Source organism: Agelaius phoeniceus, chromosome 8 (genome assembly GCF_051311805.1).
Source record: "Agelaius phoeniceus isolate bAgePho1 chromosome 8, bAgePho1.hap1, whole genome shotgun sequence".
NCBI lineage: Eukaryota > Metazoa > Chordata > Aves > Passeriformes > Icteridae > Agelaius > Agelaius phoeniceus.
The window spans coordinates 14,207,295-14,233,686 of record NC_135272.1 but is presented as its reverse complement, the minus strand read 5'-3'; the positions used below and the strand labels follow the sequence as shown (position 1 = coordinate 14,233,686).

The following is a 26,392-nucleotide window of genomic DNA, read 5'->3' as shown; positions in this document are numbered from 1 at the left end:
CTGGTGTGACTGCCTTGCTGAAAGTGACAGCCAAGAGCAATGCAGAAATGAGCATCAGTTCAGCACAGCTTGACCAGAATATTTACATTTTATTAAATCTTTACAATCAGCAGTTATAATCAAGTACACAATTATGTACACGGATTATGTACATTTTAGCCCAGACTTTTACATCACAGTACATAGTTGCCCTTAGAAATATTGGGTACATTTATCACCAGAGAGTAAAACCCAACAATTGTGTTACAGCACCTGTTATTAGACATCTTCCATAAGAAAATATACGGCTGTAAATTGGTCTGGCTAAAAAAAAAAAAAACAAACCAAAAATCTTACAAAATCTGAACATACAATTTTCATTCACAGAATGGTTTGTTTTCTATGTTCTGACTGATGCCTGTTGCATAAGATGTCCTGTTTTTCACCTCTCAACACACACTCATTGGTGCCTACTCAGGGACACTGGCAGGAGGAGGAGAACCAGAGCTGGGCTCATTCTCAAACTTCATTAAGAAACAATAAATGTAAACAATTAAGAAGATTCCTCTAAGATCAAATGAGAAATTAATTGGCTGATCTGAATTACATGGCATGGAATAAGTGCTAGTTGCAGCTGTGATTCCTGAATTCTTCAGTTTTCAATACCATACAGAGAAATGTACAATGCTATACACTAAGGGTGATTCCTGATTAATGATGAGCAATATTCCATATGCAGGGAGCAGACTTCCAAACATTTGGGAAGAACACTTTCTCCCCTTTCCAAAAGGGTTTTTCTTTTTGATGAATACATTCTTTTTGCTTTTTAAGATGATAGTAACAGAAAACTGAATTCTTTCCAGAATGATATGAACAGGTTAAACCAAAGCCTATGTCCTCATAAGGAAATACAAAGTGAAAATAACCTGAATAAAACTGTCCCCCCAGTTTAATCCTCTTTCCCAAAAGGTCAACCTTGCCTGATTCAGTTCTGTAAACAAAGCTATGGCTCTTGTGATGGTTTCAAAGGTGAAGCAGAACTAAATGAAACAAAAACCACTTCAAAAGGAAGGAGGCAACAGTAATCTGAGGTAGGCCACCACCAAAATGCTGCCCCCTAAATCCATATGGAGTTCTGGGATCCCTGAAAGGTAATGCCTGCTGCTCTAATAACAGGTGGAGAAAGCAGTTACTAAAAATGAGCTGGTGATGGCAAGGAAAGTTAACCTTTTAATAACATTTGACATCTACACCTAAATCTGCAAGTAAAAAAAAGAAAACCTTTAGCTGCTATTTTGAGATAGTAATGACCAGAGGCCTCTAGGATATAAAAATAACTCTATTTCCACCAAAAGAGCTACCAAGAAGGAAGATGATGTCCATGTCAGAAAGCATGGGAACAAAGATGCTCCTTTTGTGGCACTGAGCACTGACAGATCAATGGAATTCTCTGAGTGAAAACGTTTGATCTGCACCTCATGGTTTGATCCTGCACTTGGCTGTGTCCTGGCATTCCCAGGGCTCCAAAGAACCAAGGACACTTACAAGGCTCCCATGGTCAAATGCCTTCTATGAACTCATGTAACAAAACCCATAAATAAAAACATTCCCAACTGAAAACTCCCAGCTGCTTCAAGTCCAAGCCTCCAGACAGTTACTTGTGCAAAGGAATGACAACTCCATTTAAGAGCTAATTTCTTTCAAAGGACACTTATTCACTATTTCTCCTCAAATTCCCTCCTACCCTGGTGATTTAAAGTTCTGGATGATATTTAGATGGACTGCCATGCTCTCAAAAGGTGCCTGTGCATTCTGAGACTTTTGAAAGCAAGTGTGGCTGAGTACATGGATCCAACATGCCTGGGATTGCCCTGCTCACTGTACAGAGTATAAATACAGAGTATGGCTGTGCTAATTAACAGTTGCATATTCAGCACCTGTCATTTCACCAGCTAAATCAAAGGTGCAGTCCAGACTGGGGCTTCCTGTTTATTGACTCCATTGCAGTGATGAACATAAACCTGCATTTTTAGCCTGGTGCAGCATATAGGCAGTGTTCATTCTGTCTTTAATATAAAACCATTTTTTGAACCACAAGTCACTAAAAGCAGTTTATACAAATCAAGTTAATTAGTTTTTGGCAGTTTCTTTGGACACAGTCAAAATGCCTCTATGTTGTTTAAACTTGCCCATTTCTACTTCAATATAATGTGGACAGCAAATTTGGACTCCCACTTACCTGTAACAAACTCCAGAGCCTGGGATAACTCCCCTGGACTCTGAACTATCAACCCAACAGCCAGAATTGCTGCTCTTCCTCACTGGCCCTGGCCTCCCTGCCTGAAACACCACACACACAAGTTGTATATAAAAAGAACATGGAGTCAAGCTGTTGGAAGTCAAACTTGTAGAAAAAGGTTTTGCTACAGCTGATGGAGCTGTGTCCTTTCGGAGACTGTTCCAGATTTTGGGGCAGGCTGGAGTTTTTCCATCTGGGAGGCCAAGGGAAACACCTGGGACTCAACACCTGCCTTGTGTGCTTCCCTCAGCCTCCAGCAGGACCTTCCCACACCTTTTCCCAGTGGCCCCATGGCTGGCCCAGCCTCCCTGACAGGACCTGCTCACACTCTGCCTTTGGTTTGTACAATTCCTGCAGCTGGAAGCAGAGCAGGAGGGGAACTCCCAGGTCCCCTTGTGGTTCCTCGTGGCAAGGGGTGCAAGGAGTGATGAGCAGCACTGTGATATGTCAGGCAAAAGCAGACTGCTTCCAGCTGTGCAAACACCTGGAAACAATTCCCCTGCTGCTGTAAGGAAGGCTTTCAGCTGGGGAGGGGTGGGTGCCCCATCAAGAACCATTCCATGGTGTGTCACCCCACCCTGCTCAACTGCTTCCCAGAGCCCCAGGAGTCCCCTCAGAGCCTGGAAGGCAGGAGTCAGGCTCGTCCCCACCTGGGGCACAGCACCAGCCACGGGGCCACCCAATTGCTTTGATTGCACGTTCCCATTTTTAAACAGGAAAAATTAAAACATACAAAGAGCCTGTGCTGGAATTCTGTGTTGTTTTCCAGGTGACACCTGGTTGCTCATCCCAATACTGAATATGTTTTCTTGGATATCAGGGCCTCACTTCTACCCAAAGAGGTCTCCATTTGTTTATTAACAAATAAGTTATTATTACAAGTCATAGCTCATCCTTTTCCATCATTTCAAATGCTTCTATATCTTCATTCCAGTCTGCTAATATGGATTCCATAGGCTGGACTTTACTATCCCAGTGAGCTTTGGAAGTGGCCTCTGTCTGGGTGTTTTGTTCCTGAGGCTGGCTGTCCCCTGGTGTGCATGCTGGCTCTGGAGCACTGGCCTCTGCAGGTCCAGAGGTGTGGGGATCCTCCTCTGCCATGGAAACACTGGCACTGGCTGTGCTGGCAGCAGACAAAGGATCAGGGTCACCAACAGCAGAGCTCTCTCCTCCTCCTTCGGGCTCCTCACCAACTGCTCCAGCATCCTGAGAGTCTGAAGGAGCTTCCTCGGAATTTGGTTTGTGTGCATCACTTTCAGATGATTTCTGGTCCATATTCTCCATTTCCAAGTCTTTGAAAGGGAAGGAAAAAAGAAAAAAAAAAAAAAGTTAAACCAACCGTAGGAATGCAACATTTTATTATGTATTTCAAAATCAAGGTCACTTCCTTTGGCCTTATTTCTTCAAGGAAGAGCAGACTTTCCAGTGATATGAAAATTTAATGGTACTGAAGAATGTATTTTACAGAGGGATAGGAGGGAAGCCTTTTAAACACATTTTAAAGGAGGGCAAACAATACATTGAGGCTCATTTTGGTTCCTCAAACTTCAGGAGTGACTTGTGGGTCAGTGCCAGTTACCCTCCTTCAGCCTTAAGCAAATATCCACTGTGTGCACTGAACTTTAATGCTGGATTTTAAAGCACTCCCAGATCCACCAGGATCCCACATCTGAGCACTTGGGAGTTGGACAGAGTTTCCTAAGTTTGCTGAACTGTGCACTTGAGAGAGCCAAAGCCAGAGCCTCCCCACTCAAAGCAAGTAACACACGTCTCCCACGTCCCAGCTCAGCTCCCAACAACTGCCCAATTTAGTCATGCAGATTTCCCTGGGTTTGATGTTTATGGCTATAAGAAGGACACTGGTATTTCAGGATTTTTAGGGAATTTAACTGCACATGCCACTGTTGACATGGGATACTTACTGCTATCAATAATGTAGTTTGGAATCATTTTACCTTTAAAGATTGTTGCTGGGATTCCAAACGGAAGCACGAGGAGGGGGAAGAAGCAGATATGGATTACAAACTCTCAAAGGCAGAGCTATCCTGTATTCAGCATTTTGTCAGAGCACTTAGCACAGTTATAAACAGGAGGGATTTGTAAGTTAGGAAGAAACAAGACAAGATTTTGGCATATCCCCTTTGCAAATAAGCTGATTTTCTGGATACTTGTTCTTACCTACTCTGCTTGGACACAGGAGTGCTACAAAGAAGGCTTACAAGAGGAAAATCTGGAATTTTCTGCTGCATTCAAACATTTCAACTGGGAATGTATTAGCTTGCAATTTTCTTGCATTATACAAGAACACCCACGAAACATCTGAGGTCAGCAGCCTCATTTCTCATGTTTACCACTTCTCCTTAGATAGGCAAAATAGTTCCAGCACTTGTCTCTCTCCTTTTGGGTCCCAGGAATGTCACTGGGGATCTTGCTGAGGGAGGGATGCTCACAATGTAGGGCACTGGAAACATGCTGTTCCTGATGCTGCTTCAAAGCAGCTGATGACAAAAAGGGTTCAAAAGGAATCCAAAAGGCTGGATTTTCTCATAAGCCAAAGTGACATTTAGGAACAGCATTTCTGCATGTTACCTTGTGGGGGGAGTGAGTATCAAGTGGATATCAGTTTGCTTAATAAAAAACTAATTCCATTGTCAAACAGAAAACCACAGCACAGAGGGGAGCTAGATTTACATAAATCACCTCAAACCTTACCTCTGTCTTTTGCTTTATCAGAAAGGAGCACCTCCACAGCCTCATACTCCCGGATGGCATCCAGGATGATGTTCCCTTCCTTGTTGAAGAGGAAGAGCATGGGAATGGTGATGTCATCTGTGTTCTTGCCATCCCCAGCCATTTGGAAGAGAGGGGCTGTGTCACTGCTGCTGCCCTCGTTGTCATCTAGGCAGAGAGTACCAGGGGAAGGGCAAACCTCCTGTTAGATCAGCTCAGCTTGGAACAGCCTCCCCTGCCCAGTCACTTCACAGCAAACCCTAACCTCGTGTGTTTGCCTCCACTTTTCATTTCTATCCCCATTATTCCTCAGCAGTTAGTAATGACAGCACCCTGCAATCCTTAAAGTAACAACTTTTAGTCTGCAAAAACACTGACAACCCTCATCCCAATTTGTGTCTGCACAGAACCTGACAAACCCCAAACATCTCTTCATCTTCTGAAAGTACAATTGCTGTGCCTCTCAGCTTAAAGCTTGTCAGCTTTCCTGTATCTTCAAATCTGTAAAATTAGGTTACATTTACACAAATTAAGAACTTGGAATTGTATTTACCAATGACAATGCCTCCTATTGCTCCAGCTTTCTGAATGTTTCGTGCCTTTTCAGCAAACATGCACTGGCCTCTCTGCATCAAAGCAATTTTCTCTTTCACTGCCTCAGGATTAGTGATCTCTGAGCATCCATTATATGGCTTAATGGTTGCAACGAATCCTCTTGTCTGTTTGGGAAAAACAAAAATAAAGAGAGAATTAGAGCAATATGGTCATGCTTGTGAAAGATTCCCATGTATTTTTGTTCCTTCAGTCATTCTACTGCATTTAGTGTTGTCTTGTGTCACTGCAGACAACCTGTGCCCTGAAACTGGAGCTCTAGAAGCAAAGCACGACTGAATGAAAACCTAATTCTCATGATCAGTGTGGTTTGTCTATACCTGGGAAGTGTTGCCTCTGGAAATTTTTCTCCTGTGAACTGCTAGTCTGGAACTCTTCTTTGGGGCTGCAACATGGGTTTTCCTACTACTTCCCAAAGGGACTCCTGCCTCTGTGGATTGCCCTCTTCCATCTACACAGAGCCTTCTAGAAAAGCTTTCCTCAGAACAATTTGCTCTAACTCTAAAAAGCTTCTGCCAGCTCCTGGCTGACATGGGAGGGAAACTTCCCCTAAATCACCATCTCCTCAGCTGTGCACTGCAGACTGGATAAGCTTGCTTTGCAACTCATGCTGTGCATGTGTTTTAAATCCTAAAGCATGGCTGATGACTCAGGAGCAGAGCACAGACAGATAAGGCACTCACCCCACTACTGTAACTGCTGTCATTGTCACCACTGGGCCTGTCATTTTAACCCTGTAATTAACTGATCACCTGGAGGATCAACTGGATGCCCTCAAACAACAGCAGTACTGTAAAGCTGAGGCTTGTGCAACAGAGAAAGGAACAGACACACCCACATCTCACATACCCCTGCTTTGTGTTTGGACAAGTCCATCCCAAACTGTGCTGGCCCAGCAGTCAAGACTACCCTGCCAAAGAAGGGATGGGAAACAATCTGGACAGCACGAGGAGGGAGCTGCTGCTCCTTCTGCTGCTGGCTGGAGAGCTCAATCATTTCCTGCATGAACCTTAAGCCATCCTCAGCATCCAGGGAACTCGCTGCCTGCAGAGAAAGGAATCAATAAACAATTTTATCTTAAATGTTTGAGGAATCTGGGGGAAAAGAAACTCAAGTTGTGTTTGCTTGGACCACTGCTACAAAGGCTTTAACACATAGGGTGGTTGCTCACTTCCACTCAAGCATCATTTCACAAAAGCTTTAGCACCTGCACCACCCAGAAAATTGAAAATATACAAATATATAGACATCATAAAGAGATGGAAGTATCTCACATTGAAAGCAGTGTTTTCAGCCAAGATGCTGTTGGCTCCATCACTTCAACCTGAGCAGCCTCTACTTAATTTAGTGGAAGATAAAAAGTGTTGCTGAGGCAAAATATTAACAGGCATCAGGCCTGCTAAATATAGCTACAATATCCAGCTCATGTGCCTCCTTCCACAGGGTGGCTGTCCCTCCTGAAGCTCCAGGTATTAAGTATCATTGCTGGGAGGACTTTGCTGAGAGCTCTATAAAACAAAACCCTGCCAGGCCATCTTACTTGCACTGCATGCTGCACTAGTTGTACTCGTCCATCTTTCAGGTGGATCAAACTGACTCCCATCTTCTTCAGGATCTCCAGGTGCTCAGGATTACTGGCCATGAAGTCTCTGGCTCTCAGTGGTGGTTTTGGTCCACTTCCCAAACTCTCTTCTCTGCCAAAAGACATCAGAGATCAAAGCTTTAAGAATCAGATTATCCTTGAAACAGAACTCTAGTGTTCTAGAGTTCTCTGCCATCACAAGACTGGAATTCTTGATACACTGAGTGCAAGCTTCAGTGGAATGCAACTTCTTAATCAAGTTATCTTTTTTATAAAGTTGTCTTTACATAAGCAATAATTTTATAGTGCAAAACCTCCCTCCCAAGTATTGATAACAAAACTGCCATATACTCTCTCTCATTTGTAAATTGTCTGCATTATTGCCACACTGACCAAACCCTGCTTGCCTTATACAGTTCCAACTCAGTTTTATTAATGAAATACAAATATAGAAGAGGTGGTCAGGAGGACAAACTTCCTCAGCCTTAACACTGCCCTAAATTCCTCAAAACAGGTGCAGTTATGTGTGGCAGCATAATTTCCTTACTACAAAGAAGACTTTCAGAATTGCTCAGGAGACTGCAGAAAGTATTTTACAAATAGAGAGACAGACTTCCTGCAATACTCCAAGTGAGAGCTGCAGCCAGGGTATGCAGCTCATTCAGCTCCTTTTGCTTTGAAAGACTTGCTAATTCCACCTGGAAACCAACTAAATTTTGCTGAAATCCAAAGTGATTTTTCCTGTGGCCAGGAATTATCCCTTTGGCCCATCCCAAAAGGACTGGCAGCTGCAGCACAGCTCATGGCTCTCCTTCCCTGCAGAGCAGAGCCTGTTCCCCTCAGTCCTGAGCTAACAAAGAGAGGAACCATCCATCTTACGCTCTGGAAATGCCCCGGGGACAGCTCTTGTCCACCACGTTCTTCAGAGGCTCTCGGATGCTCTGGGCAAACATGGGGTCATTTGGGAAGAGAATCTGGGTGTTTGGACAGGTCCAGTCAAAGTTGCTGTCGTCCAGCTCTGTGTACTCTGTGCTCTAAAATCAAAGAAACAGAGTAAAATAATGCAGGTTATGTTTTTACATAAAGAACATCAATAGATAATCCTAACTTAAGTCATCTGTGTTCTGGGGACATCTGGCAGCAATAGGGGTGAGCCAGTGCACTGCAACCCCTTGGACAGATGAATACAACACTCATGCTAATTTGTAATTTACTAAATTTATATGTAGTTTCTAGATTGTTTTGTTTCCAGAAACAGCTAATCCTCTGCTGGTAGACAGAACTTGTCAAGCCTGCTCATGACAAAGCCAGTGCCCTGTATTTTATGGGCTGGACAAGTAAAGGGAGTAGTTCTGGTTTCACCTAATATTGGCTTTACAGTGAGTAACCAGCTGCAGGTTTTAGGTCATTCTTACTAAAAATGTCACATCTTTTCATGTGAACAAAAGATTCTCCTCCTCAGGAGCCACACAGACTTGCAAGTCTGGATGAGCAAGGATGAATCTCTATATAATTCAAACAATTTCTATTTTCAGGAAAGATGGCAGACTGAACATCTGCACAAATTGCAGGTTTGTAACATGTGAAACCATGTGGAACATGTCTGGTGGTTTGGAGCCACATTTAGCATGTCCTTAGCTTAGCAAATAACTGGCTATAGATAACTGGCAAGTTCATTTCATAACCCATAAAAATTAATGTAGTATTTATCTACCTAAAAAGACTCACCCCTCCTGTTTGCAACATATTGGCCAATGAAAAATCAAGTATTTCAAGGCTCCCTAAAACCCAAGACCTAAAGGGCTGTTACTAAGCATGACCTTTCTTGTTTATGAGAGCAAATACAAACAGGATGTTGGGTTGATAGTACCAAGTATCTCTCTCACAGTTTGTTTTAATAGCACTGTATTTATGTTAAAAATCATTTACACATTCCATCTGTTCAGATAAAATTCCATAAAAGAGGAACACCCAACGTCACAGCCTTTCAGCCACCTGACACCATCTTCAACGGGCTTTTCTTACTTGGATTATGCACATTTACAGCTTTGACTCAAAGAGCTTAAAAAACTGCATTTGAGCAATTTATTCTACCCTCTCTACTGGCTTTTCATTAACATTTGCAGTTCTCAACAGAACAAACTCAGTTAGGCCAGCACTCAGAACAGCACCAGCTGTGGGAACCCTGCCTGTCTCAAAGGTATTAAATTCTTATATTGGGAACAAAAGTTACATAAAAGACTCCTTCAGACCCTTCAGAAAACTTCTTGCTTAGTTCAGAAAACTGCCTGTTTCCAAAACTCAAAGAGGAAAGACAAATTCTCAGGGAAGGAACATTTCAGAGAGGGTGTGGGATTTCCACCCTGAAGGAACATTTAACACCAAACTCATGACCCATTAAAACATAACCAGTGTTTGACATTAAGATGAAATAACTGAAAATTTGTCACTGCTTAATGCTAAAGTCCATCAAACAGTGATTTTTCAGGATATATGGCTTGACACACAATATAAGCCTTTTCCTCTGATCCAGGCATTATTCTAAAACTCTTAGAAAATGTTAAAAATAGAAGCACAAATAAGGGAATTTGTATCCTTGATGTCTCAGACATAATTTTCTCTTTCTCTTCTTCCTTTTTCTTATTGCCTTACAGACAAATTATGTCACCTTGTTGACCACAAAATAAAAAAAAGAGGATTTATGATGCTTCATGGCACAGCTGAAGCACTCCAGGTTATTTTGGAAGGTTAAGTATTTATAAACCCACAACTGTTCTCATATTTATGCAATAGGTGCCTACTGCATGGACTAAAGTGATTAAACATCCCTAATCTGTCTGTAGCTCTGTATCTTGTCAAATTAATTCCACAGCTGTCTCAAAAAACCTTTCAAAATTTGTTCACAAGAACAAACAAGAAAACCTTAGGTTTTAGAAAAAATAATAAAAAAATAAAGATGGGGACAAAAATATCCTACTGTGCTATCTTCCAATTTATACAGAAGTGGGGAATGATTTTCTTTTAAAATCCTGCTAATAATTCCTATCTTTTATCTCGAGGTTCAGCAGTGCAGAATCCAGTCATTATTCCTACTCTTGTGACTGCACTGTTAATATGATGAAATAGTGCCTATTAAACAATGTGTTCAAACTGCTACACTTCCTCAAACTATGATCTTTCCTGATTTTATTTCCATTTCCCCTCAAAAAAAGGAAGTGTACCACAGAAAGTGATTCAGACTGGAGCTGTTACATACTGTATTTTTTTTAGAGATGGTTTGGTTTGTAGTGGAGAGCCAGAGTGGCAACAGATGAGCTTCTGTGGTGAAGATATAATCTTCAATGTCAAAAATCATGTCCTCCTTATCAGCAAATAGCAGGTACAGATATTTAAACATCTCAGCCAGAAAGAATGAGTCCATCCTGTGGAGAAAAAGGGGATGTCCTTTAGGGAGAGCTCATTTCTAGAACATCAGTAAAATAAGTATTCTTAGTTCTCCATCTCTGAAGATTTCATGACTATTACTGCTGGACATAATTCCATTAGCATTCCTTCTGCTTGGAAGAAGCTGTGTTTGGAGAGAAATGATTCAGCACATTCCGTAAAAAACAGCATTAGAGAAAAAAACAGATAAACCTCCTGACAAACCTACAGATTTGAAGTATATTTAGCTTGAAAGTAATTAATTGCTCTCAGACAAATGAAAGGTTATTCAACTGAAAGTATTCTTCTAGAGCACCCTATAACCCTACTGAAACAGTGCACAGCTTGTTTCAATGCATTTACAGTTCAATGCAATTACAAACAGGTAATTTAAGGCTTGGTTATCAGAGTGAAGACAGACAGCTCCTCAAGTATTAATTCATTCAATTACACAGGGAAATTTGATTTTTTTTCTGTATTTTTATATTTTAAAAGATAATTGTACAAACTTTACCTGTCTTCATGACTTCCTGTACGAACATCCTTCATTGCAGCAAACCCACAGGGAACTCTGGCATACTTGTTCAAGTTTTCAATGAGAGTTTTTCCTACTTCTAGGTAGTAAGGGTCTCCTGTAGCCTATAAAATTAAACAAAAAAAATTTATAACCATTACATCTTGTTTATATGCTAAACTGGCTCAAATGGTTAAGTTAAGCTGGAGATATGCTACTCAAATCTGTATTGAAACAAAACAGCAACAAAACTCTAGGTGCAAGAAAAAGTGCTCAAAGGTCAGAGGAGTGGATGTGACTGTACCTTATACAAGAAGTAGGTGCTTTCAGCAAATTCAGGCCTCAGAGGATGCTGAGCCCAGTGAACTCTGAAGTCTGTTGTGAATGCCTGAGGAGAAAAAGAACAGACAAAAATAAATGCAGGAATGCAAACCAAACACAGCTTTACTTGAATTCTATGTTAACTGTATAACCAGCCTAGCTTTGCTAAACACCATTTTTACAAACATACCTACCACCTGACACCTCCAGTGCAGTCAAGTGTCACTGCACACTGACAGATGGTTGAGCAGCTGTTTCTAGATTAATACCACAGGCTAGAAGTCAGGTATCTAAAAATTTCCTGTCTATCTATTCACTCTTAATGTGCCCTGGGAAAAGCCATTTCTGTCATATATTCACTACTATTTCACACTAAGATTTAAACCAAGTCTTTGCTTAGAGGATGGTCTGTTAGCTTAAATGCAACTAGCTGACCTTTTAAAGTTTCCTTCATAATTACAAAACACAAAAAAAAACAACCAAAAAACCCATAAAGAGCCAAACTGCACCATTTTAAAAGCCCTCAAAAAATTAATTCCAGTGCTTAGCATTCTTTGCTCTCAATCACCACACTAGGTGAATGTGATGGCAATTAAAATGTTCTCTAACAGAAATAAGCTTACACTAGAGGAAAGTCAGAATTAAACCCAGAGTCAGAACACTTCAAATATAACCTGAGTCATCACAGATTAAAGACACACACTTCAGCAGGTAAACAAGCTTTTCTGTGCACAATGGACTTGCTCAAAGACTTGCAGCATCTGCAGTAAGTTGGTGTGCTGACTTTCAAAGTCATTATACAAAATTTCAGAACATCCTCTCAGCTGTCAGACGTGCAGAACTGCAAATCACATAAGAATGCTGTGGAAATGAGGCTCTGATTTTCATAACATATATACCTGCTGGCTTTTCAAATGGGCATCTGCAACTGCTCAAATTGATGTAAGAATCAGTTTACACAATCAAAAATACAAATTTTTGATTTACAAAATCAAAAAACTACTACCTTACCTCTGGAAGGAAGTTATGCTTTTTTATAACCTGATACAGCATCTCATGTGTTTCAATAGCAGGTCTAATATCACCCTTCAACACCTAAAATTAAATAATAAAATATCATTAATTCACCAAGCATAGGAATAATACTCAAGCTTATAAAAACATTCATGGTATGTTCATGTAAAGCTACAGAACAATCACTACATATTGCAATTATTAATCCCTATCAGTGTAAGTCACAGTTACTCCTTAAGAGTTATTTAAGTAAAATCAGTGAACTCATTAAAATTATTGCCCATGTAGAACAAGGCCCTGTGACATTTACAGAGAGCTGGGGTGAAAACGTGTTTTAGTTTATCTTAAAGATGTCAATGGCACACAAAGTAGAAAACCAGTTACTAGTACAAAGGCAGCTTAATTGGAGTATTTTCATGACTAGGAGTGAAGGAAGCAAATTACAAGAACACACTTGTCCTGATGGCCAACCCAGCCAGCAAAGCACATTAACTTGCATCATAGCATTGAACTGACTGGAAGACTAAGTACAGAACACATGGAATCAGAAAGGTTTAGGTTGGAAAGCACCTCAAAGCCCATCCAGTGCCACCCCCTGCCATGGGCAGGGACACCTTCCACTAGCCCAGGGTGCTCCAAGCCCCATGCAACCTGGCCTTGGACACTGCCAGGATGTTCCCTCAGTATGTCTGAAAATCAAATTACTACACTTGACTTGAAAATCATATATCCAACCCAGTTAATAATTTCTTTGTTATTAAAACCATCTCTACATGGGTTTTACACCTTACCTGCAATCCAGGGAAGAAAGCAAGCAGAGAATCCATCCAGGTCCGAGCATTTAGCATTGGTTTGTGAATGTGAACATCAAGGAGAAGAGGTGGCTGGCTGATGTATCTCATTATGGCATCATAGTGCTGCCAAACATCAGGAAAAGCAGCAGTTTGTATCAATTCATTCCCCAAAAGAGAGACAGATCACCAGACTGGCATTGTATTTGAGTGGAAAAGGCAGTACTACATCTTCAATCATTATTACATTTGGCAGTGCCTCTCATCTCTAGTTCTGCAAACTAAAACCAAGTGTAATAAATACTGAAAAGTTCCACATTACTACACTTGCAAAGCTTACCACATTTCCAAGGAATACACATACACAACAGTACATCCAGCAGCCATGTGATAAACCAGGAATATCACAGTTAAGGCACATTTGTTTTGGCTGAATTTTAAAGCACACTCTAAAGAAAGCTGAAATTGCTTTTTCTGAACAACAGAATTCCAAGGCATATGGATCTCAGGAGGAAAAGGAGGTTAAAAAACCCACACAAAGCAGCTAGACTGCATGGCTCAGAAGCACTTCTAAACCCCCCCTAGGTCACTTGCCATGTTGCTGACTTCCAATCCTAAACTTTGTTTTCAGAAGGTGCAATACTGAGCACATGAGCCAAACTGACAGGAAACAATTCATAGATGTAGCTCAAGGAAAATGTAACACTTAGGACCATGAAATCATCATTACACCTAAAGTATTACAACTTTAACTATGGAATTATTCACTTCTAATAAAAAAATCATGCTATATGATATAAAATCATTTTATGATTTAAGATGTTTTTAATGGATATTGCTATTTTCAAAATAAATAATGCTTTTATGAAGGAATTATGATGCTAACCAAGATGGTCAGTAATTTATGAATTAAAAAAAACCTAAGTGTGGTTTTCAGCTTGTATACTTAAATGCATCCTGGGCCTGAAGATCTGCAGTGCAAAGCAAAATCCACACTTTGATTTTTTTTGTTGCTCCAGGACAGAATGAAATTGTACAATGGTTTGAAAGAAGAGGCCCTTATGTTCGTTTACAGAAACATTTGCAGTATTGGTCTGGAAATACAGCTTCTCCCCTACTGGGAACATGGATAAAGGCCTAGAAGGTTCTGATTTTTTACTGGACAGGGTTAAAATAACTGCTCATGTGACAGCTAATCAGCCAAGATTAGCAAAAACCCTCAGTAAAAAGAGCTGGCACTAAACACAGCAGCAGTCACAGAAATTCTACTAAAGATCCCTTCTCAGGCTAACAGCTGACAACACAATTACTCTGAAATTTGTATTGCAGAAGGCACAAACCTGAGCAAGGTGTTAACTTACCGTGTTAAATCTTTCCAGGAAACTGTCATCTCCCAGCAAGACATAGGCTTTTAATAAATATTCATAGTATGAATCTATTCCTGCTCCAACTCCACTGTCTAGGAACAGGTGAAAATAAAAAGGTGAGTTTACTTTATCTAGGGATATGGGTATTTTCCACATTTTCCCACTTTGATTTTAAGGGCTCTTCCAGTAAATGGAAAAGCTTCCTTTCACTGGGATTAAGGCACAGATGGAAGCAGAGACACAATACTGTGTGTCTATGCCAAAGGCTTTGCACTCCCAGTGCACATAATAATATGGACAGACATGCATTAAAAGACACTTATTTCACAGAACATCACCTCTCCCATCCTATTTTTTTTTCCCATGGATTTATAGCAAAGTCTCTGACAATTCATCCCAAGGCACTTCCCTCTTGGCGTTGAAGAGGATCAGGGAACACTTTGCCATGAATAAAACCACTTTCTTCACTAGAGAGGGCTTTGGGGCAGCACGTTCCTCCACTGCCTATCCCATTACCATCTTGCACCAGCCCAGGTAAGCTGGGGGTGGGTGAGACCCCCCTGGCTGTGGCTCAGCCCCACCTTTGCAGACCCAGTCCCCAGTGTGGATGGTTACAGTGACCCCCACTAAGTTGCTGCTGCTCTGCCTCTTCTCCCAGATAAAGGGAACGCTTTGCCATGAATAAAACCACTTTTTCTACCAGAGAAGGCTTTGCTCTCTCAGAGCAGAGCCAGGCTTTGGGGCAGCAGGATTCTCCACAGGATTAATATCTTTCAGCAGCCCAGGTAAGCCTGCTGGGGGTGGGTGAGACCCCCCTGGCTGTGGCTCAGCCCCACCTTTGCGGACCCAGTCCCCAGTGTGGATGTTGATGGTGACCCCCACTAAGTTGCTGCTGCGCTGCCTCTTCTCCCAGATAAAATCCAGCGCCTTCCGGGCATATTCCTGCAACAACAACAACACCAGGGAATTAGGGAAACACAGACACTCAACTCCCTGATTCTTCTGGCTATTTTAATTAAGATGCTAGGAAAGGAATAGGATGTTTCATGTCTAACAATTTCAGAACTCCTTCTGATCCTCAGAATATTTATTTTGTTTACTTCTGTATTGCTCTAACTACTTTCAACCAAAATTATTTCCTGTGATTTAAAAAATTATTTTAAAAAATCAAGCCTTAGAAGGAAGCCCACAAACTCTACAAATCTCAATATATACAAATGTTTTTGTGCAGCACAGCTAAGACATGCATTTAGTGAACTCAGAATTGTTTTTCCAAAACTACAAAATGTAAACACAATGCTAAAAACCTACAGCAAAAAATAAGATACCGTGGAAAGCAAACCTCAAATATAGATGTTCCTGTGAATCTGCTTAAAGCTGCAAACTCAAGGATCAAGGTACCAGCACAAGCTGTACAGGTATCAGTTTCTGTTCCTGTTCGTGCTTCTGGATGTCTGACACCAAATTTTAAGTTAACCTAGAGAAAAATAGAGATTACTATATTCATTTTTCCTAGCTGAAAGAGTTTACATTCCTATGATTGTATAGCAAGTATATAATCTAAGCTCTTTCTAAAGAAAGAAAAAACAGATCTCTTTGGTTTTGCTCTGCCAACTTAGACATGCACAGAGAACTATCCACAAATACTCAAAATCTCAACCCTCCCAAACAAGAACCTGTTTCCTGGTTCACTAGACATTAGAATAAGAGAATACACTCTAAAAATCTAATCTGAGCAATTTTTTTTAGCAACAAATCAGGAACTCAGAATGTCACAAGTGCTCCTGAAAATTCAGTTTTGTAAATATCTCACTACTCCTGGCTCTTAGAGTACCTGCAATTTATCAGCTTTCAATTTTCTGGCCACTTAATAAATACAGAAATTATTCTGGAAACAGATATAAAATCAAAACAACACAAGTCATGATTACAGTATAATCCTGCATTACAGAAACAGAACTTACTCTTGGATAAGGGAGACCACTAGTGGTGTTAAAAGCAGGTAAAAGCTTGTAGCCCAGTTCCTTGGCCATGTGCAGGAGTTCACCATTGTACCACTGCATATATTCACCTTTTTCCTTCAGCATAATTGCCACTGAGTGCCCACCTAGGAGACCTCTAAACACAAGAGAAATCATCCACATCTCAAAAGGTATGCTCATATGAACAGCAAGGACAGCTCTCTACAATTTAGGTGACATGTACATAACTGTGACCCTAATTTTTAGACTGCTGATTCAATTCCCATTATAATCCAGGTTAGCTACCAGGATTTTGGAAGCAATTCTTCTTGTTTATCATTGGATTCATAGATTCATCAATATTAGACAGGAATAGCAACCAAGACCTCCAAAATAGTATATAATAACTTAAAATTACATGCTCTGATCCAGCATTGAGCCCCAGAGGTCCCTTCCAAGCTGAAATAATCTATGACCCCAGGTATCAAAATGTGGTAAATCAAGTATTGAACAGAGCCATTTGCAAGCCTGTTTCTCTAAAGCAACCCCCCTGCTCCCTCAGCATGCTCATGGGGTTCTAAATCAGCAAAGCTGTGCCTGCAGCAGTGAGATGGGGCAGCTTGATCCAGTAGCACTGCAGCAAGTCCTGCCTTGCATTTTAAAACCACTCTCAGGCAAACTGACAAAGGCACAACTATTTCAAACAGGTGGAATAGCACAGAATGGTGTCTTAAAGACACACTACCTAAAATCCACATTTTTAGGAGTTTTGAAAACAAAAGTTACTCACCCAAGGACTCTTATGTTGGTTTCAAAGACAGACACAACTATGTCATTATCTAAATTAACATCCTTTATTACTTTTTTTACGGCCTCTTCAAACTCTTTGGTTTTATTTAACACCTGGAATACAACAGGGAGCAGGTGTTCAGTTCCAGTATAGCTAATGCAGTCACAGTGTATTTGCATACAGGATATTTCAGTGCACACAAAGTTACCCAAGAAATATGAACATACAATTTCAACCAGAAATACATCAGCAGTTATTAAAAGGTGCCCACCACTAACTGAGCCTCTTGCTTTAGACTATAAGGGAGAGCAGACTCTTTTGTGTTAAGTTAGGGCCAAAAAAAAGTGATATAAAAAGGTATCAATGAAATGTGAAGGAACTGCTGTAGTTATTACAACCAACTCCAAACTCCATCCTCACAGCACTTCAAAGTTCCCACAAGCAACAGAAACTTCAAACAGAGCCAGAGATCAACAGCCATGAAAAAGAAACCTAAAAATAAGTCTGAGCATCAGAAGACAATCTCTTTGTTTTATCAAAACTTATCAACAGATTAAGCTTACCACAAGAGTGTCCAAGGTATCAATTAAGGTCAGTGAAAACCTATGAAAGAAAATTTAAAACAGATTTACTATAGATCTGTATGTGTAGGAATTAAGTGACTTTTAATAGTAACTGATACCAGGGAAGAAACTAAATTCTCACAGACCACCAGCTGCAAAACAATCAGCTGTACTCAAAATGCTTAATATCAAAACCTCTTTCTAAGTTTCTCCCTTTGCTAGTGACCAGAATAGGAGCTGACAAAGAAGCTATGATTACAGATACATTTATTTACTGCAAAGCCTTCTAACTTCTGGTAAGCAAATTTAATTTTTATTTCTTGTCTCCAATCAAATCTATTAAGAAACCCAGTATAAAAGTTTAAGTTGTTTTCCAGCCCCTGTTTCACTTGTTGTTTTTTTTTTTAAAAAAAGGAAAAATATTGAGATCAAAAGCCATTCCAAGCTAAATTTCTCATACCAGAAACTCTTCCAACACTAGCAAGTGGTAGGCTTAAAATAAAGAACTACTTTACTTATTCTAAAATAAAGAACTATTTTAGCAGTGCCCAAGGCCAGGCTGGACAGGGCTTGAAGCAACCTGGGCTAGTGGAAGATGTCCCTGCCCATGGCACTGGTGGGGTTTTAAGGGCTCTTCCAACCCAAACCAGGCTGGGATTCTGTGACTATTCCATGAAAAGAGAGCATCAAGTCAGCTCCACAGTGTGTGAAACAAGAAGATCCTAACAAGGATCAGAGGTTTTCTCCAGGGCTGTTCCAGTGCATCCCAAGCTGAGAGGAGCTTTCCCCATCCCAGGAATTATATCTATGATTGTATCTTAAATATGTCTAATTCCAACAACTGCTCCTATGCTAAGACACACCCACAACACAGAATAGAATTTACAGAACACGATGGTGTTTGAACACTTTGGAACAGTTAAAATTGCCTACTGAGGAGCACACCCCAAGGATTTCAGTAAGTGCCCAATGTTTGAAACCTTGCAGGCAACATGTGACACCAAAATTCTAATTAAGTATTCCTATATTATAATTCTCTTGAATTTGTAAAGATATAAGGGCATTTTGTGAGTGCTGTTTTACAGGAGACAGAGATTAATTAATGACTATGCACAACTGCCTAACAAATTCACAACTTTTTCTGTACAAGAGGAGAGAAATGATGCATTTCACATCTATATGGAAGGCTCCTAAGTTCTCCAGGGAAACAGAACTGACCCAGCTGCCTCACCCTGTCCTTTTGTGATTGCAAAGACTGGCAGAGAACACAACTGATGAGGCAGCTGGCAAGAAAAAGGATTAGATGAGAAATCTGCTACATAATAATGTAACTAATTATAAGGTACAGAATAAAGTCTGTATACACAAAACCAATAAATACATACAATAATTTAATGCATCTAAGGGTAGATGGTAGGGGGGAAGGTATTTTTTACTCAAATGGGCTGGAAGGTATTTTTTACTCAAATGTTAGTATGTTACTTTTTAAAAAGGTCATTAAAAAGAATGGATTCAAAATACATTTTCATTACACTTTTCATCTGCTGTATCTTTGGATACCTCCAAGGCAGCAGGATTGTATGGAAATCTCTAGACTAAAAACCATTTGTACATAACACAACATAGCCAAAATAACATGCTCAATATCCTAAAGATAATTAGAAACAGTATATAAGAGAAGGATTTCAGCTTTGATTAACACTATTGTGCTTAGAGACATTAAACTGTGATATTAAAAAAACCCAGCTGTTTGCTATTAAAGAATTTGATCTATAAACTGCACATATTCAAAGGTATCAATTACAAATGCATTTAGAGTAGGTCAAATTTGCCTTTGACTATTCCATTTAACATGGAAAAAACCAGTCCTTAAATCTACATTTTGCTAGCAAAAGAATCAGTATTTTGTACTATCAGCTCCCTTGAAAGAAAGAATAGAAAATATTTCCACGTCTGAAATAATGTTTTATACTTCAGCAAAGGCCTCAGGCTATGATACACATGATAATCATTTGACTGCTTGTTTTCAGAAAACTTTCTACTTAAAAAAGCACTTTAAATATCACTTATTAGGCCAGCATCATGGATAAGAGTTTATTGTTCTGTTCAGCACAACATTAACCCTTATAACCTGTACTACCAATACTATAAATGTCAGCCCCCATTTGGAAGGTTTTCCTATGGAAAATACTTGGGGAATGATTAAAAAAAATATTTTTGGATCTCATTCACTGGTCAATTCTTTTCTTCTAATTAAGGTACAATTTCACATCAGTTAACTTCATAATTATAAAAACACAAATGTAAGTTAATTTCATAATAATAACAACACTTCTTACAAGTGTAAGTTAACTTCACAACAATAAGAACATTTCTTACAAGTGTAAGTTAACTTCACAACAATAAAAACACTTCTTACAAGTGTAAAGTAACTTCGTAATAACAAAACCACTTCTTACAAGTGTAAGTTTCTGGCCAAATCAACTGAACAAACAAGTTTTATGGGCTGCCAATTGTACTTCTATTCCTAGATGTTTACAGTGACCATTTCAGACACTAACTTTCCCAAGGCATCATCCACATCCCCTCGACTTGGCTCCTGACCCCGCACTCGTCCACGACAAGTTAAAGGCATGAGTTCATCAGCTGGATACGCATGCTCCTGTTGGGAACAAAACAGGGGAATCAGTCACAGTGCTCACTGCCACCCTTGGGAGCCTGTAAAAGGAATCCTCATCATGCTGCTCTGCAGAAAACCTGCATGGCCATCACAGAGCCCTGCAGGTGGGAAGGGACCTCCAAAGTTCATCTTGTCCAAGCCCTCTGCTCAAGAAGGGCCACCCAGACCCAGCTGCCCAGTACCATGTCCAGGTAACTCCTGAGCACCAGGAGGGAGACTCCTGGCCTCTCTGGACACCCTGTCAACTCCACAGTGTGAAAGTGTTTCCTCCTGTTCAGAGGGAATCTCCCATGGTTCAGTTTATGTCCATTTCCTCTGAGCACTCCTGAGAAGAGCCTGGCTCTGTCTTTTTGACAGCCTCCTTTGATGAACTCCCTGCAGCTTTCCCTTCTTCAGGCTGAACAGTCCCGGCTCTCTGCCTTGTTAAACTCCCTGGAGCTTTCCCTTCTCCAGGCTGAACAGCCCCAGCTCTCTCCCTTGTTAAATTTCCTAGAGCCTTCCCTTCTCCAGGCTGAAGAGCCCCAGCTCTCTCCCCTGTTAAATTCCCTGCAGCTTTCCCTTCTCCATGCTGAAGAGCCCCAGCTCTCTGCCCTGTTACATTCCCTGGAGCTTTCCCTTCTCCATGCTGAAGAGCCCCAGCTCTCCCTTGTTAAATTCCCTGGAGCTTTCCCTTCTCCAGGCTGAAGAGCCCCAGCTCTGCCTTGTTAAATTCCCTGGAGCTTTCCCTTCTCCAGGCTGAAGAGCCCCAGCTCTCTCCCTTGTTAAATTCCCTGGAGCTTTCCCTTCTCCAGGCTGAAGAGCCCCAGCTCCCCCAGCCTTTCTTTACAGGGAAGATGCTCCAGCCTCTCCATCCCCTTGATGGCCCTTCACTGCACTCTGCACAATGAACTCTCCTGCCTGAGGGTGACAGACAGTGACAGGTAAGAGAACTCAAAAGTTCAAACAAAACATTGATGAATTACTACATAAGACATAAATTATAACATTCACAGAAAAAAAAAAAAAGCCCTAACAAGACTGAGCCTCTTACAAACATAACAAATATAAGACTGACATCAATGACAATGAATCTTAAATATATCTAATTCAAATGAATATGAAATTGCCTCCCTTAGAAGCTTAACACAAGTGGTTTAAGATAGAGCTTTTCTCTTGATTTCAGCAGGAAACTGGCTGCTGCTGTACTGAGGTCTCCAGTTTGACTTCTAGTGGAGAACTAACATGTGGCAGGAGAAAAAACTTCAATTGCTGCACTGAAACTGCAAGTAAACACATGCAAAATCTTTCCAAATATATGGTACAAAAATAATCTGTATTCAAGCATGAAATAAAAATAAAAAAGGAACATTCCTCTATAAATAAACAGCTCTTACAGCAACTTCTTTTGAAACTGATGGTTTGTTTCCCTGTATACCACCCTCCTGAGTGTTTTGGTCTTTGCTCAAGTCTTTGTTCTCCTCAAGTTTAACTACAAAAGGCAGAATCTAGATCATTTTAATACAGCTTAGATGTTTCTGAGTATCTCTGCAAAGTATTCAGAAAAACTGATTAAAGAAGTACACAACAAAAGCAATGTCAAAACTGAGATCTCTGGCTTAAATTTTGGATAAGAGAAGTGATAAAAAATCTGGAAAAATAAACTTTTAACTTTACAAATAAAGAACTTGAAGCATTTTGAAAAATAAAAGTTCACTTATTCTCTTCCTATAGCAGAGAATAAGCAGCTATTGCATTGAGTTATTTCCCAACTTGTCACTAGCCTCAAGTGACTGACATGTCATTTTCACATGTTCTGACAGCCAAGAAGAAAAATGTCCCCATTATTACAAATGTCGTTCAAGGACTGAAAAAAACCAGCAGCTTTTTCTAAGTTTCTGTTAACAACTTAAAAAAAGAAAGAAAAAAAAAAGGCAAGGGAATTTCCCTTGCAATCAAACGTGAATTTTCAGTCTTCTAAATATGCATGTCTAAAATATGTATTAATAGAAACAGAAAATCAAAACTTTTCAGCTGGCTGTTTGAAAAACACCTGCAAAAACACTTCATTCTCCTGTTGTCAGAATCAAGTCTGATACTCTAATCTTTTCTTCAGCTTTAAACAGGCAAGTCACATTTCTCTGTTTGTTTAGTGCTCCAGCATACGTGGCAAATAAATATCCTTTTGGCTTCAAAGCTTCCAGGATAGCTGAAGTTTTCTCTCTCCTTCAAACAGAATTTTCTTGCTTCAGATGTGGCAAGACCCCTACCAGTTGCCAATTTATCACACAATGAACAGTAGAAGCACAGATCCTTGTAATATTTTGTCCAATTTTGCCAAACACAGAAGTTTTCCATTGAGGAAATCCAAGCCAAGTGTTTTTCATGGAACCAGATTACAAAAATTACGACCAAAAAAGCCTTGATGTTTAACTGCTAAAGGTTTCAAAAGTAAAGAGCTTAAGTTAAAAGGAGAAACTGCACCCCTTTGAAAATCCTCTTGGCTTAGCCTTCTGTCCACTCTACAGTCCTGTACCTCTCCCATGCTGTATAAAGTTTTAACTCCTGAGATTTTAAGTTTGAATTACATATTAAAGTTTAACCCATAACACAGAACCTGGGACATGTGGCAAGATGCTGCAAGGAAACAGCAGTTTGTGCAGCAGGAACTGATGCAACTTCAGAGGGGTTTCTGTAACAGCCACAAAGAATGTGCCAGAATGTCCATATGAAGCCAGTAAGAATTAATCTTTTATATTTATCTTAGTCAACTCCACACTTTCTCCTCAGAAGTGTATTACTGATAGAATATTTGAAAGTAATTTTTACTTGAGGAAGTGCACTCCAATTAACTATTTATGGTTAAGCTTTTGTAAACAGAGCCAGACCAGGGTGTGTGGGGTGGCTCAGAGATCCAGAACAGGAGGATACCTGCACAGGAATCACAAGTCAGAGCAAAAGAAACCACAGCCAGCATGGCCCATGGTCATATGACAGTCACACCCTGGAATGCCTGGATATGGCATCGGACTCCCTTTCTCTTCTACAGTTTGTACAAGAATGCCCAAACTGCATCTGACATGGCTTACCACTGAAGAAATATTAAATGTCATTTTACCTACAAAATAAGTAAGATCAGCTTGTGTTCTCCAGAATCTAATGCCCATAGACAGCTCTCCCAAACTCCCTTTTCCTGGAGTTTCAAACCAAATACTTTACTGTTGATAGCCTGACATGAGATGAACTGGTTTGGGAAAGGTCAGGCATGGATTAGGAGAGTTACCACAAGCAATTCTTAGTTACCACTCTAAAAGCCATCCCAACCTTCCTGAAAGTAACACTTATGGTCTTTCTAAAGGCTTTACAGGTGCTGTTATTAATTTTAGCTATTTTCACCCCTCCTTCCCAGATATTTCTATAGAATGTCATGTGCTGTAGGTTGCTTTCTCCCCTAGGTCAGCAACAACTCCTCTGAAAAACACCAAACAAGTATTTCACTTACCATATAATTGCTATATGCATGATCAAACATTTCAAGCACTTGATTTCTAAAAAAGAAACAAGAAACAGCATTACTGGTCTGTCTCCCAATGGCCTTTAACACACCCTCTTACATGTATCACACTTTAATATCTGAATGTCAGGCACAGGTTCTCTACTAACATATTCTACTCAAGTAAATGAAATATAGAATAATAATTTTTTCTTGATTCAGCTACTCTTGTCCACTCCAAAAAGTAAAGACTCTTTCTTCACCTAACATGAAATTATTTGGGGATCTCTTGGCAAGCAAACACTAAAGAAAACCCTTACATTTGTTTCGTAAGTCTGGAAAGATGGAAATGCTTCTACACGTACAACCTCCCCCAAAAACACATTTTTTTAAGACACAGCACCACTTGTGATCATTCCTAACTGTTTCACTAAGGAGCCCTGCAAGGAAAAAAGGATGCTAATTTCTACCATCAACATAATTCACAATCTCTGCTGATAAGACAGAACAAAAAGGAGCCAGGAACGCCACAATTATATTGTAAATATCCAATTTACTTCAATGACTTGGAAATTCAAGAAGTAGTTTTAACTTATCAAGTGCATTAAGGCATCAAAAGAGCAGAGGATGGTGCTTTTCCCAGGTGCCTCTCAGGCTGCAGCAGGCAAAAAGCCCCAGATAAACACACAGAGCTGCTGAGTGAGGCAGCACACAGACAACTGCTTAAAACTTACATTTACAGGCAAACACAAACCACAGCAGGACATGGCCTGCACATGCCTGGGGCATCAGATGATATTTTAAGTGCAACGCAAAAATTTTAAAACAAAATGGGGAATGAAATTTCAACTCCTTGTATAGCCTCGTGAAGAAAACATATATAAGATTGCACACACAAATTATCCTGAGAACCCATGATGGAAAACTCCAGTAACTGTAAACACTGGAGTTAAATATCAACTTATACATGACAGCTGGACTTGATGATCTTGGAGGCCTTCTCCAACCTTAACAACTGTGAGAGTATCCACACTGCTTCTCCAGCAGACTTCTGGCATTATTGTTCTGTACAACTCACCACTGGATGGGAACAGGACGATGAAACTGCCACCAGAAACATACTAACACAAAATACCCTTGATTGCAAATTTGTTTTATAAAGTCCCACTCCATGCAGGAAAATGTATTTCCCATATATGTTGCAATATTTACTCTTCAACTAAAAACTACGATAAAAGAATCAGCCTATTAGACATAGGTGCACGGGGACCGGAGCAGTTGAGCTTACATACAGGAACTGGGCAGAACACACGTAAATATTTACCTTTTTTATGACTCCCGCACTCTCCCAGAGGCACGGCCATAATTAAACCAACCGAGCGGGGATTTACACTTACCTTTGCTCACTTTCACCCCCAGCCCCTTTTCAGCAAGCCCTGGCTGAAGCCTCCAAGGCGAGCTCCAGGCTCCCAGAGCCCACGGCTTGATCCCAGAGCGGAGCAGGGGCGGCGTGTGCCCCGCAGCCGGCGGAGCTGGCCCGGACACGGCCAGGCTCCGGCACACGCAGCCCCGGCCCGGCCGGGCACCGACACCGCGCGGCCCCTGGAGCGTTCGGGGGCAGACGGACGGACGGACGGACAGACAGGGGACGCCGTCCCGAAGCTCTGCAGTCACCCAGCCCAGCCCAGCCCCGGGGGCAGCGCACACGCCAGCCCGGCCCGCCGTCCGTCCCTGCGCTCACCCCAGCCGGCGCTTCTCCTCCCTGCTCATGGCCCCGGCGCCCGGGGCGGCCGCCAGCACGGAGGAGGCGGAGAGCAGGCCAAGGGCCAGGAGCTTCCAGGGCCTCCTCCAGCGGGGCCCCCGCTCCCCGGCGCGGCAGCCCGGAGCTGCGCTGAGGCCCATGGCGGCCGGCCGGGTGCCCGCTAGTCCCGCTGCGGGCCCATCGCGGCTCCCGGGGCAGGAAGGGCCCGGCCCGGCCCCTCCGCGCGCGCCCGCGGGGGCGTAGCCAAGGAAACGGCCTCGCGCCGCCGCCGCTTCCGGCACCGCCCCCCCTCCAGCGCGCGCCGCCGGGCCAATGGGGGAGCGCGGCGCGGGGGTCACGTGAGCCGGCAGGGAACGCGTAACGAGAGGGTCGACGTGGACAAAGGGTGGGGAACCACAGCTCCCGGCGTGCCCCGCGCTCCGACCGCACACAGCTCCCGGCGTGCCCCGCGCTCCGCCCCGCCCGCCGCGCTCCCTTAGGCGCTGGCCGGAGCGGCTCTGGACGGAAGGGGCTCTGCGGAGCAGCTCATGGTGGG

General features: G+C 41.5%; 1 protein-coding gene across 4 annotated transcripts; it reads right to left on the bottom strand.

The window, feature by feature from the left end:
* Positions 1-69: 69 nt before the first annotated feature.
* EDEM3 (ER degradation enhancing alpha-mannosidase like protein 3) lies at positions 70-26,118 on the bottom strand. 4 transcript variants are annotated; one of them, XM_054638080.2, is made up of 21 exons: positions 25,837-26,118; positions 24,105-24,150; positions 20,508-20,608; positions 17,947-17,986; positions 17,384-17,496; positions 16,597-16,750; positions 15,975-16,109; positions 15,469-15,574; positions 14,627-14,724; positions 13,266-13,391; positions 12,472-12,555; positions 11,444-11,527; positions 11,140-11,264; positions 10,459-10,624; positions 8,082-8,236; positions 7,161-7,314; positions 6,470-6,664; positions 5,562-5,727; positions 4,991-5,176; positions 4,201-4,248; positions 70-3,570 (listed from the first exon to the last, which is right to left on the bottom strand). In XM_054638080.2, exons 1-21 carry the CDS (start codon positions 25,995-25,997, stop codon positions 3,161-3,163), a joined length of 2,853 nt encoding a protein of 950 aa, XP_054494055.2. In that variant the 5' UTR covers positions 25,998-26,118; the 3' UTR covers positions 70-3,160. The 4 variants fall into 4 exon arrangements, with proteins under 4 accessions (XP_054494055.2, XP_077038157.1, XP_054494056.2 ...); XM_077182042.1 differs by having other exon boundaries at positions 4,234-4,248; XM_054638081.2 differs by lacking the exon at positions 4,201-4,248.
* Between the last annotated feature and the right edge of the window lie 274 nt (positions 26,119-26,392).

Excerpts from the sequence above, each read along its gene's own strand:
- EDEM3 (XM_054638080.2), bottom strand. The coding sequence starts at position 25,997 with ATGGGCCTCAGCGCAGCTCCGGGCTGCCGCGCCGGGGAGCGGGGGCCC. Across the intron at positions 16,751-17,383 it reads ACCAACATAAGAGTCCTTGG|AGGTCTCCTAGGTGGGCACT; the intron begins GTGAGTAACTTT and ends TCTTGTGTTTAG. Across the intron at positions 3,571-4,200 it reads AAACTACATTATTGATAGCA|ACTTGGAAATGGAGAATATG; the intron begins GTAAGTATCCCA and ends TCCCTTTCAAAG.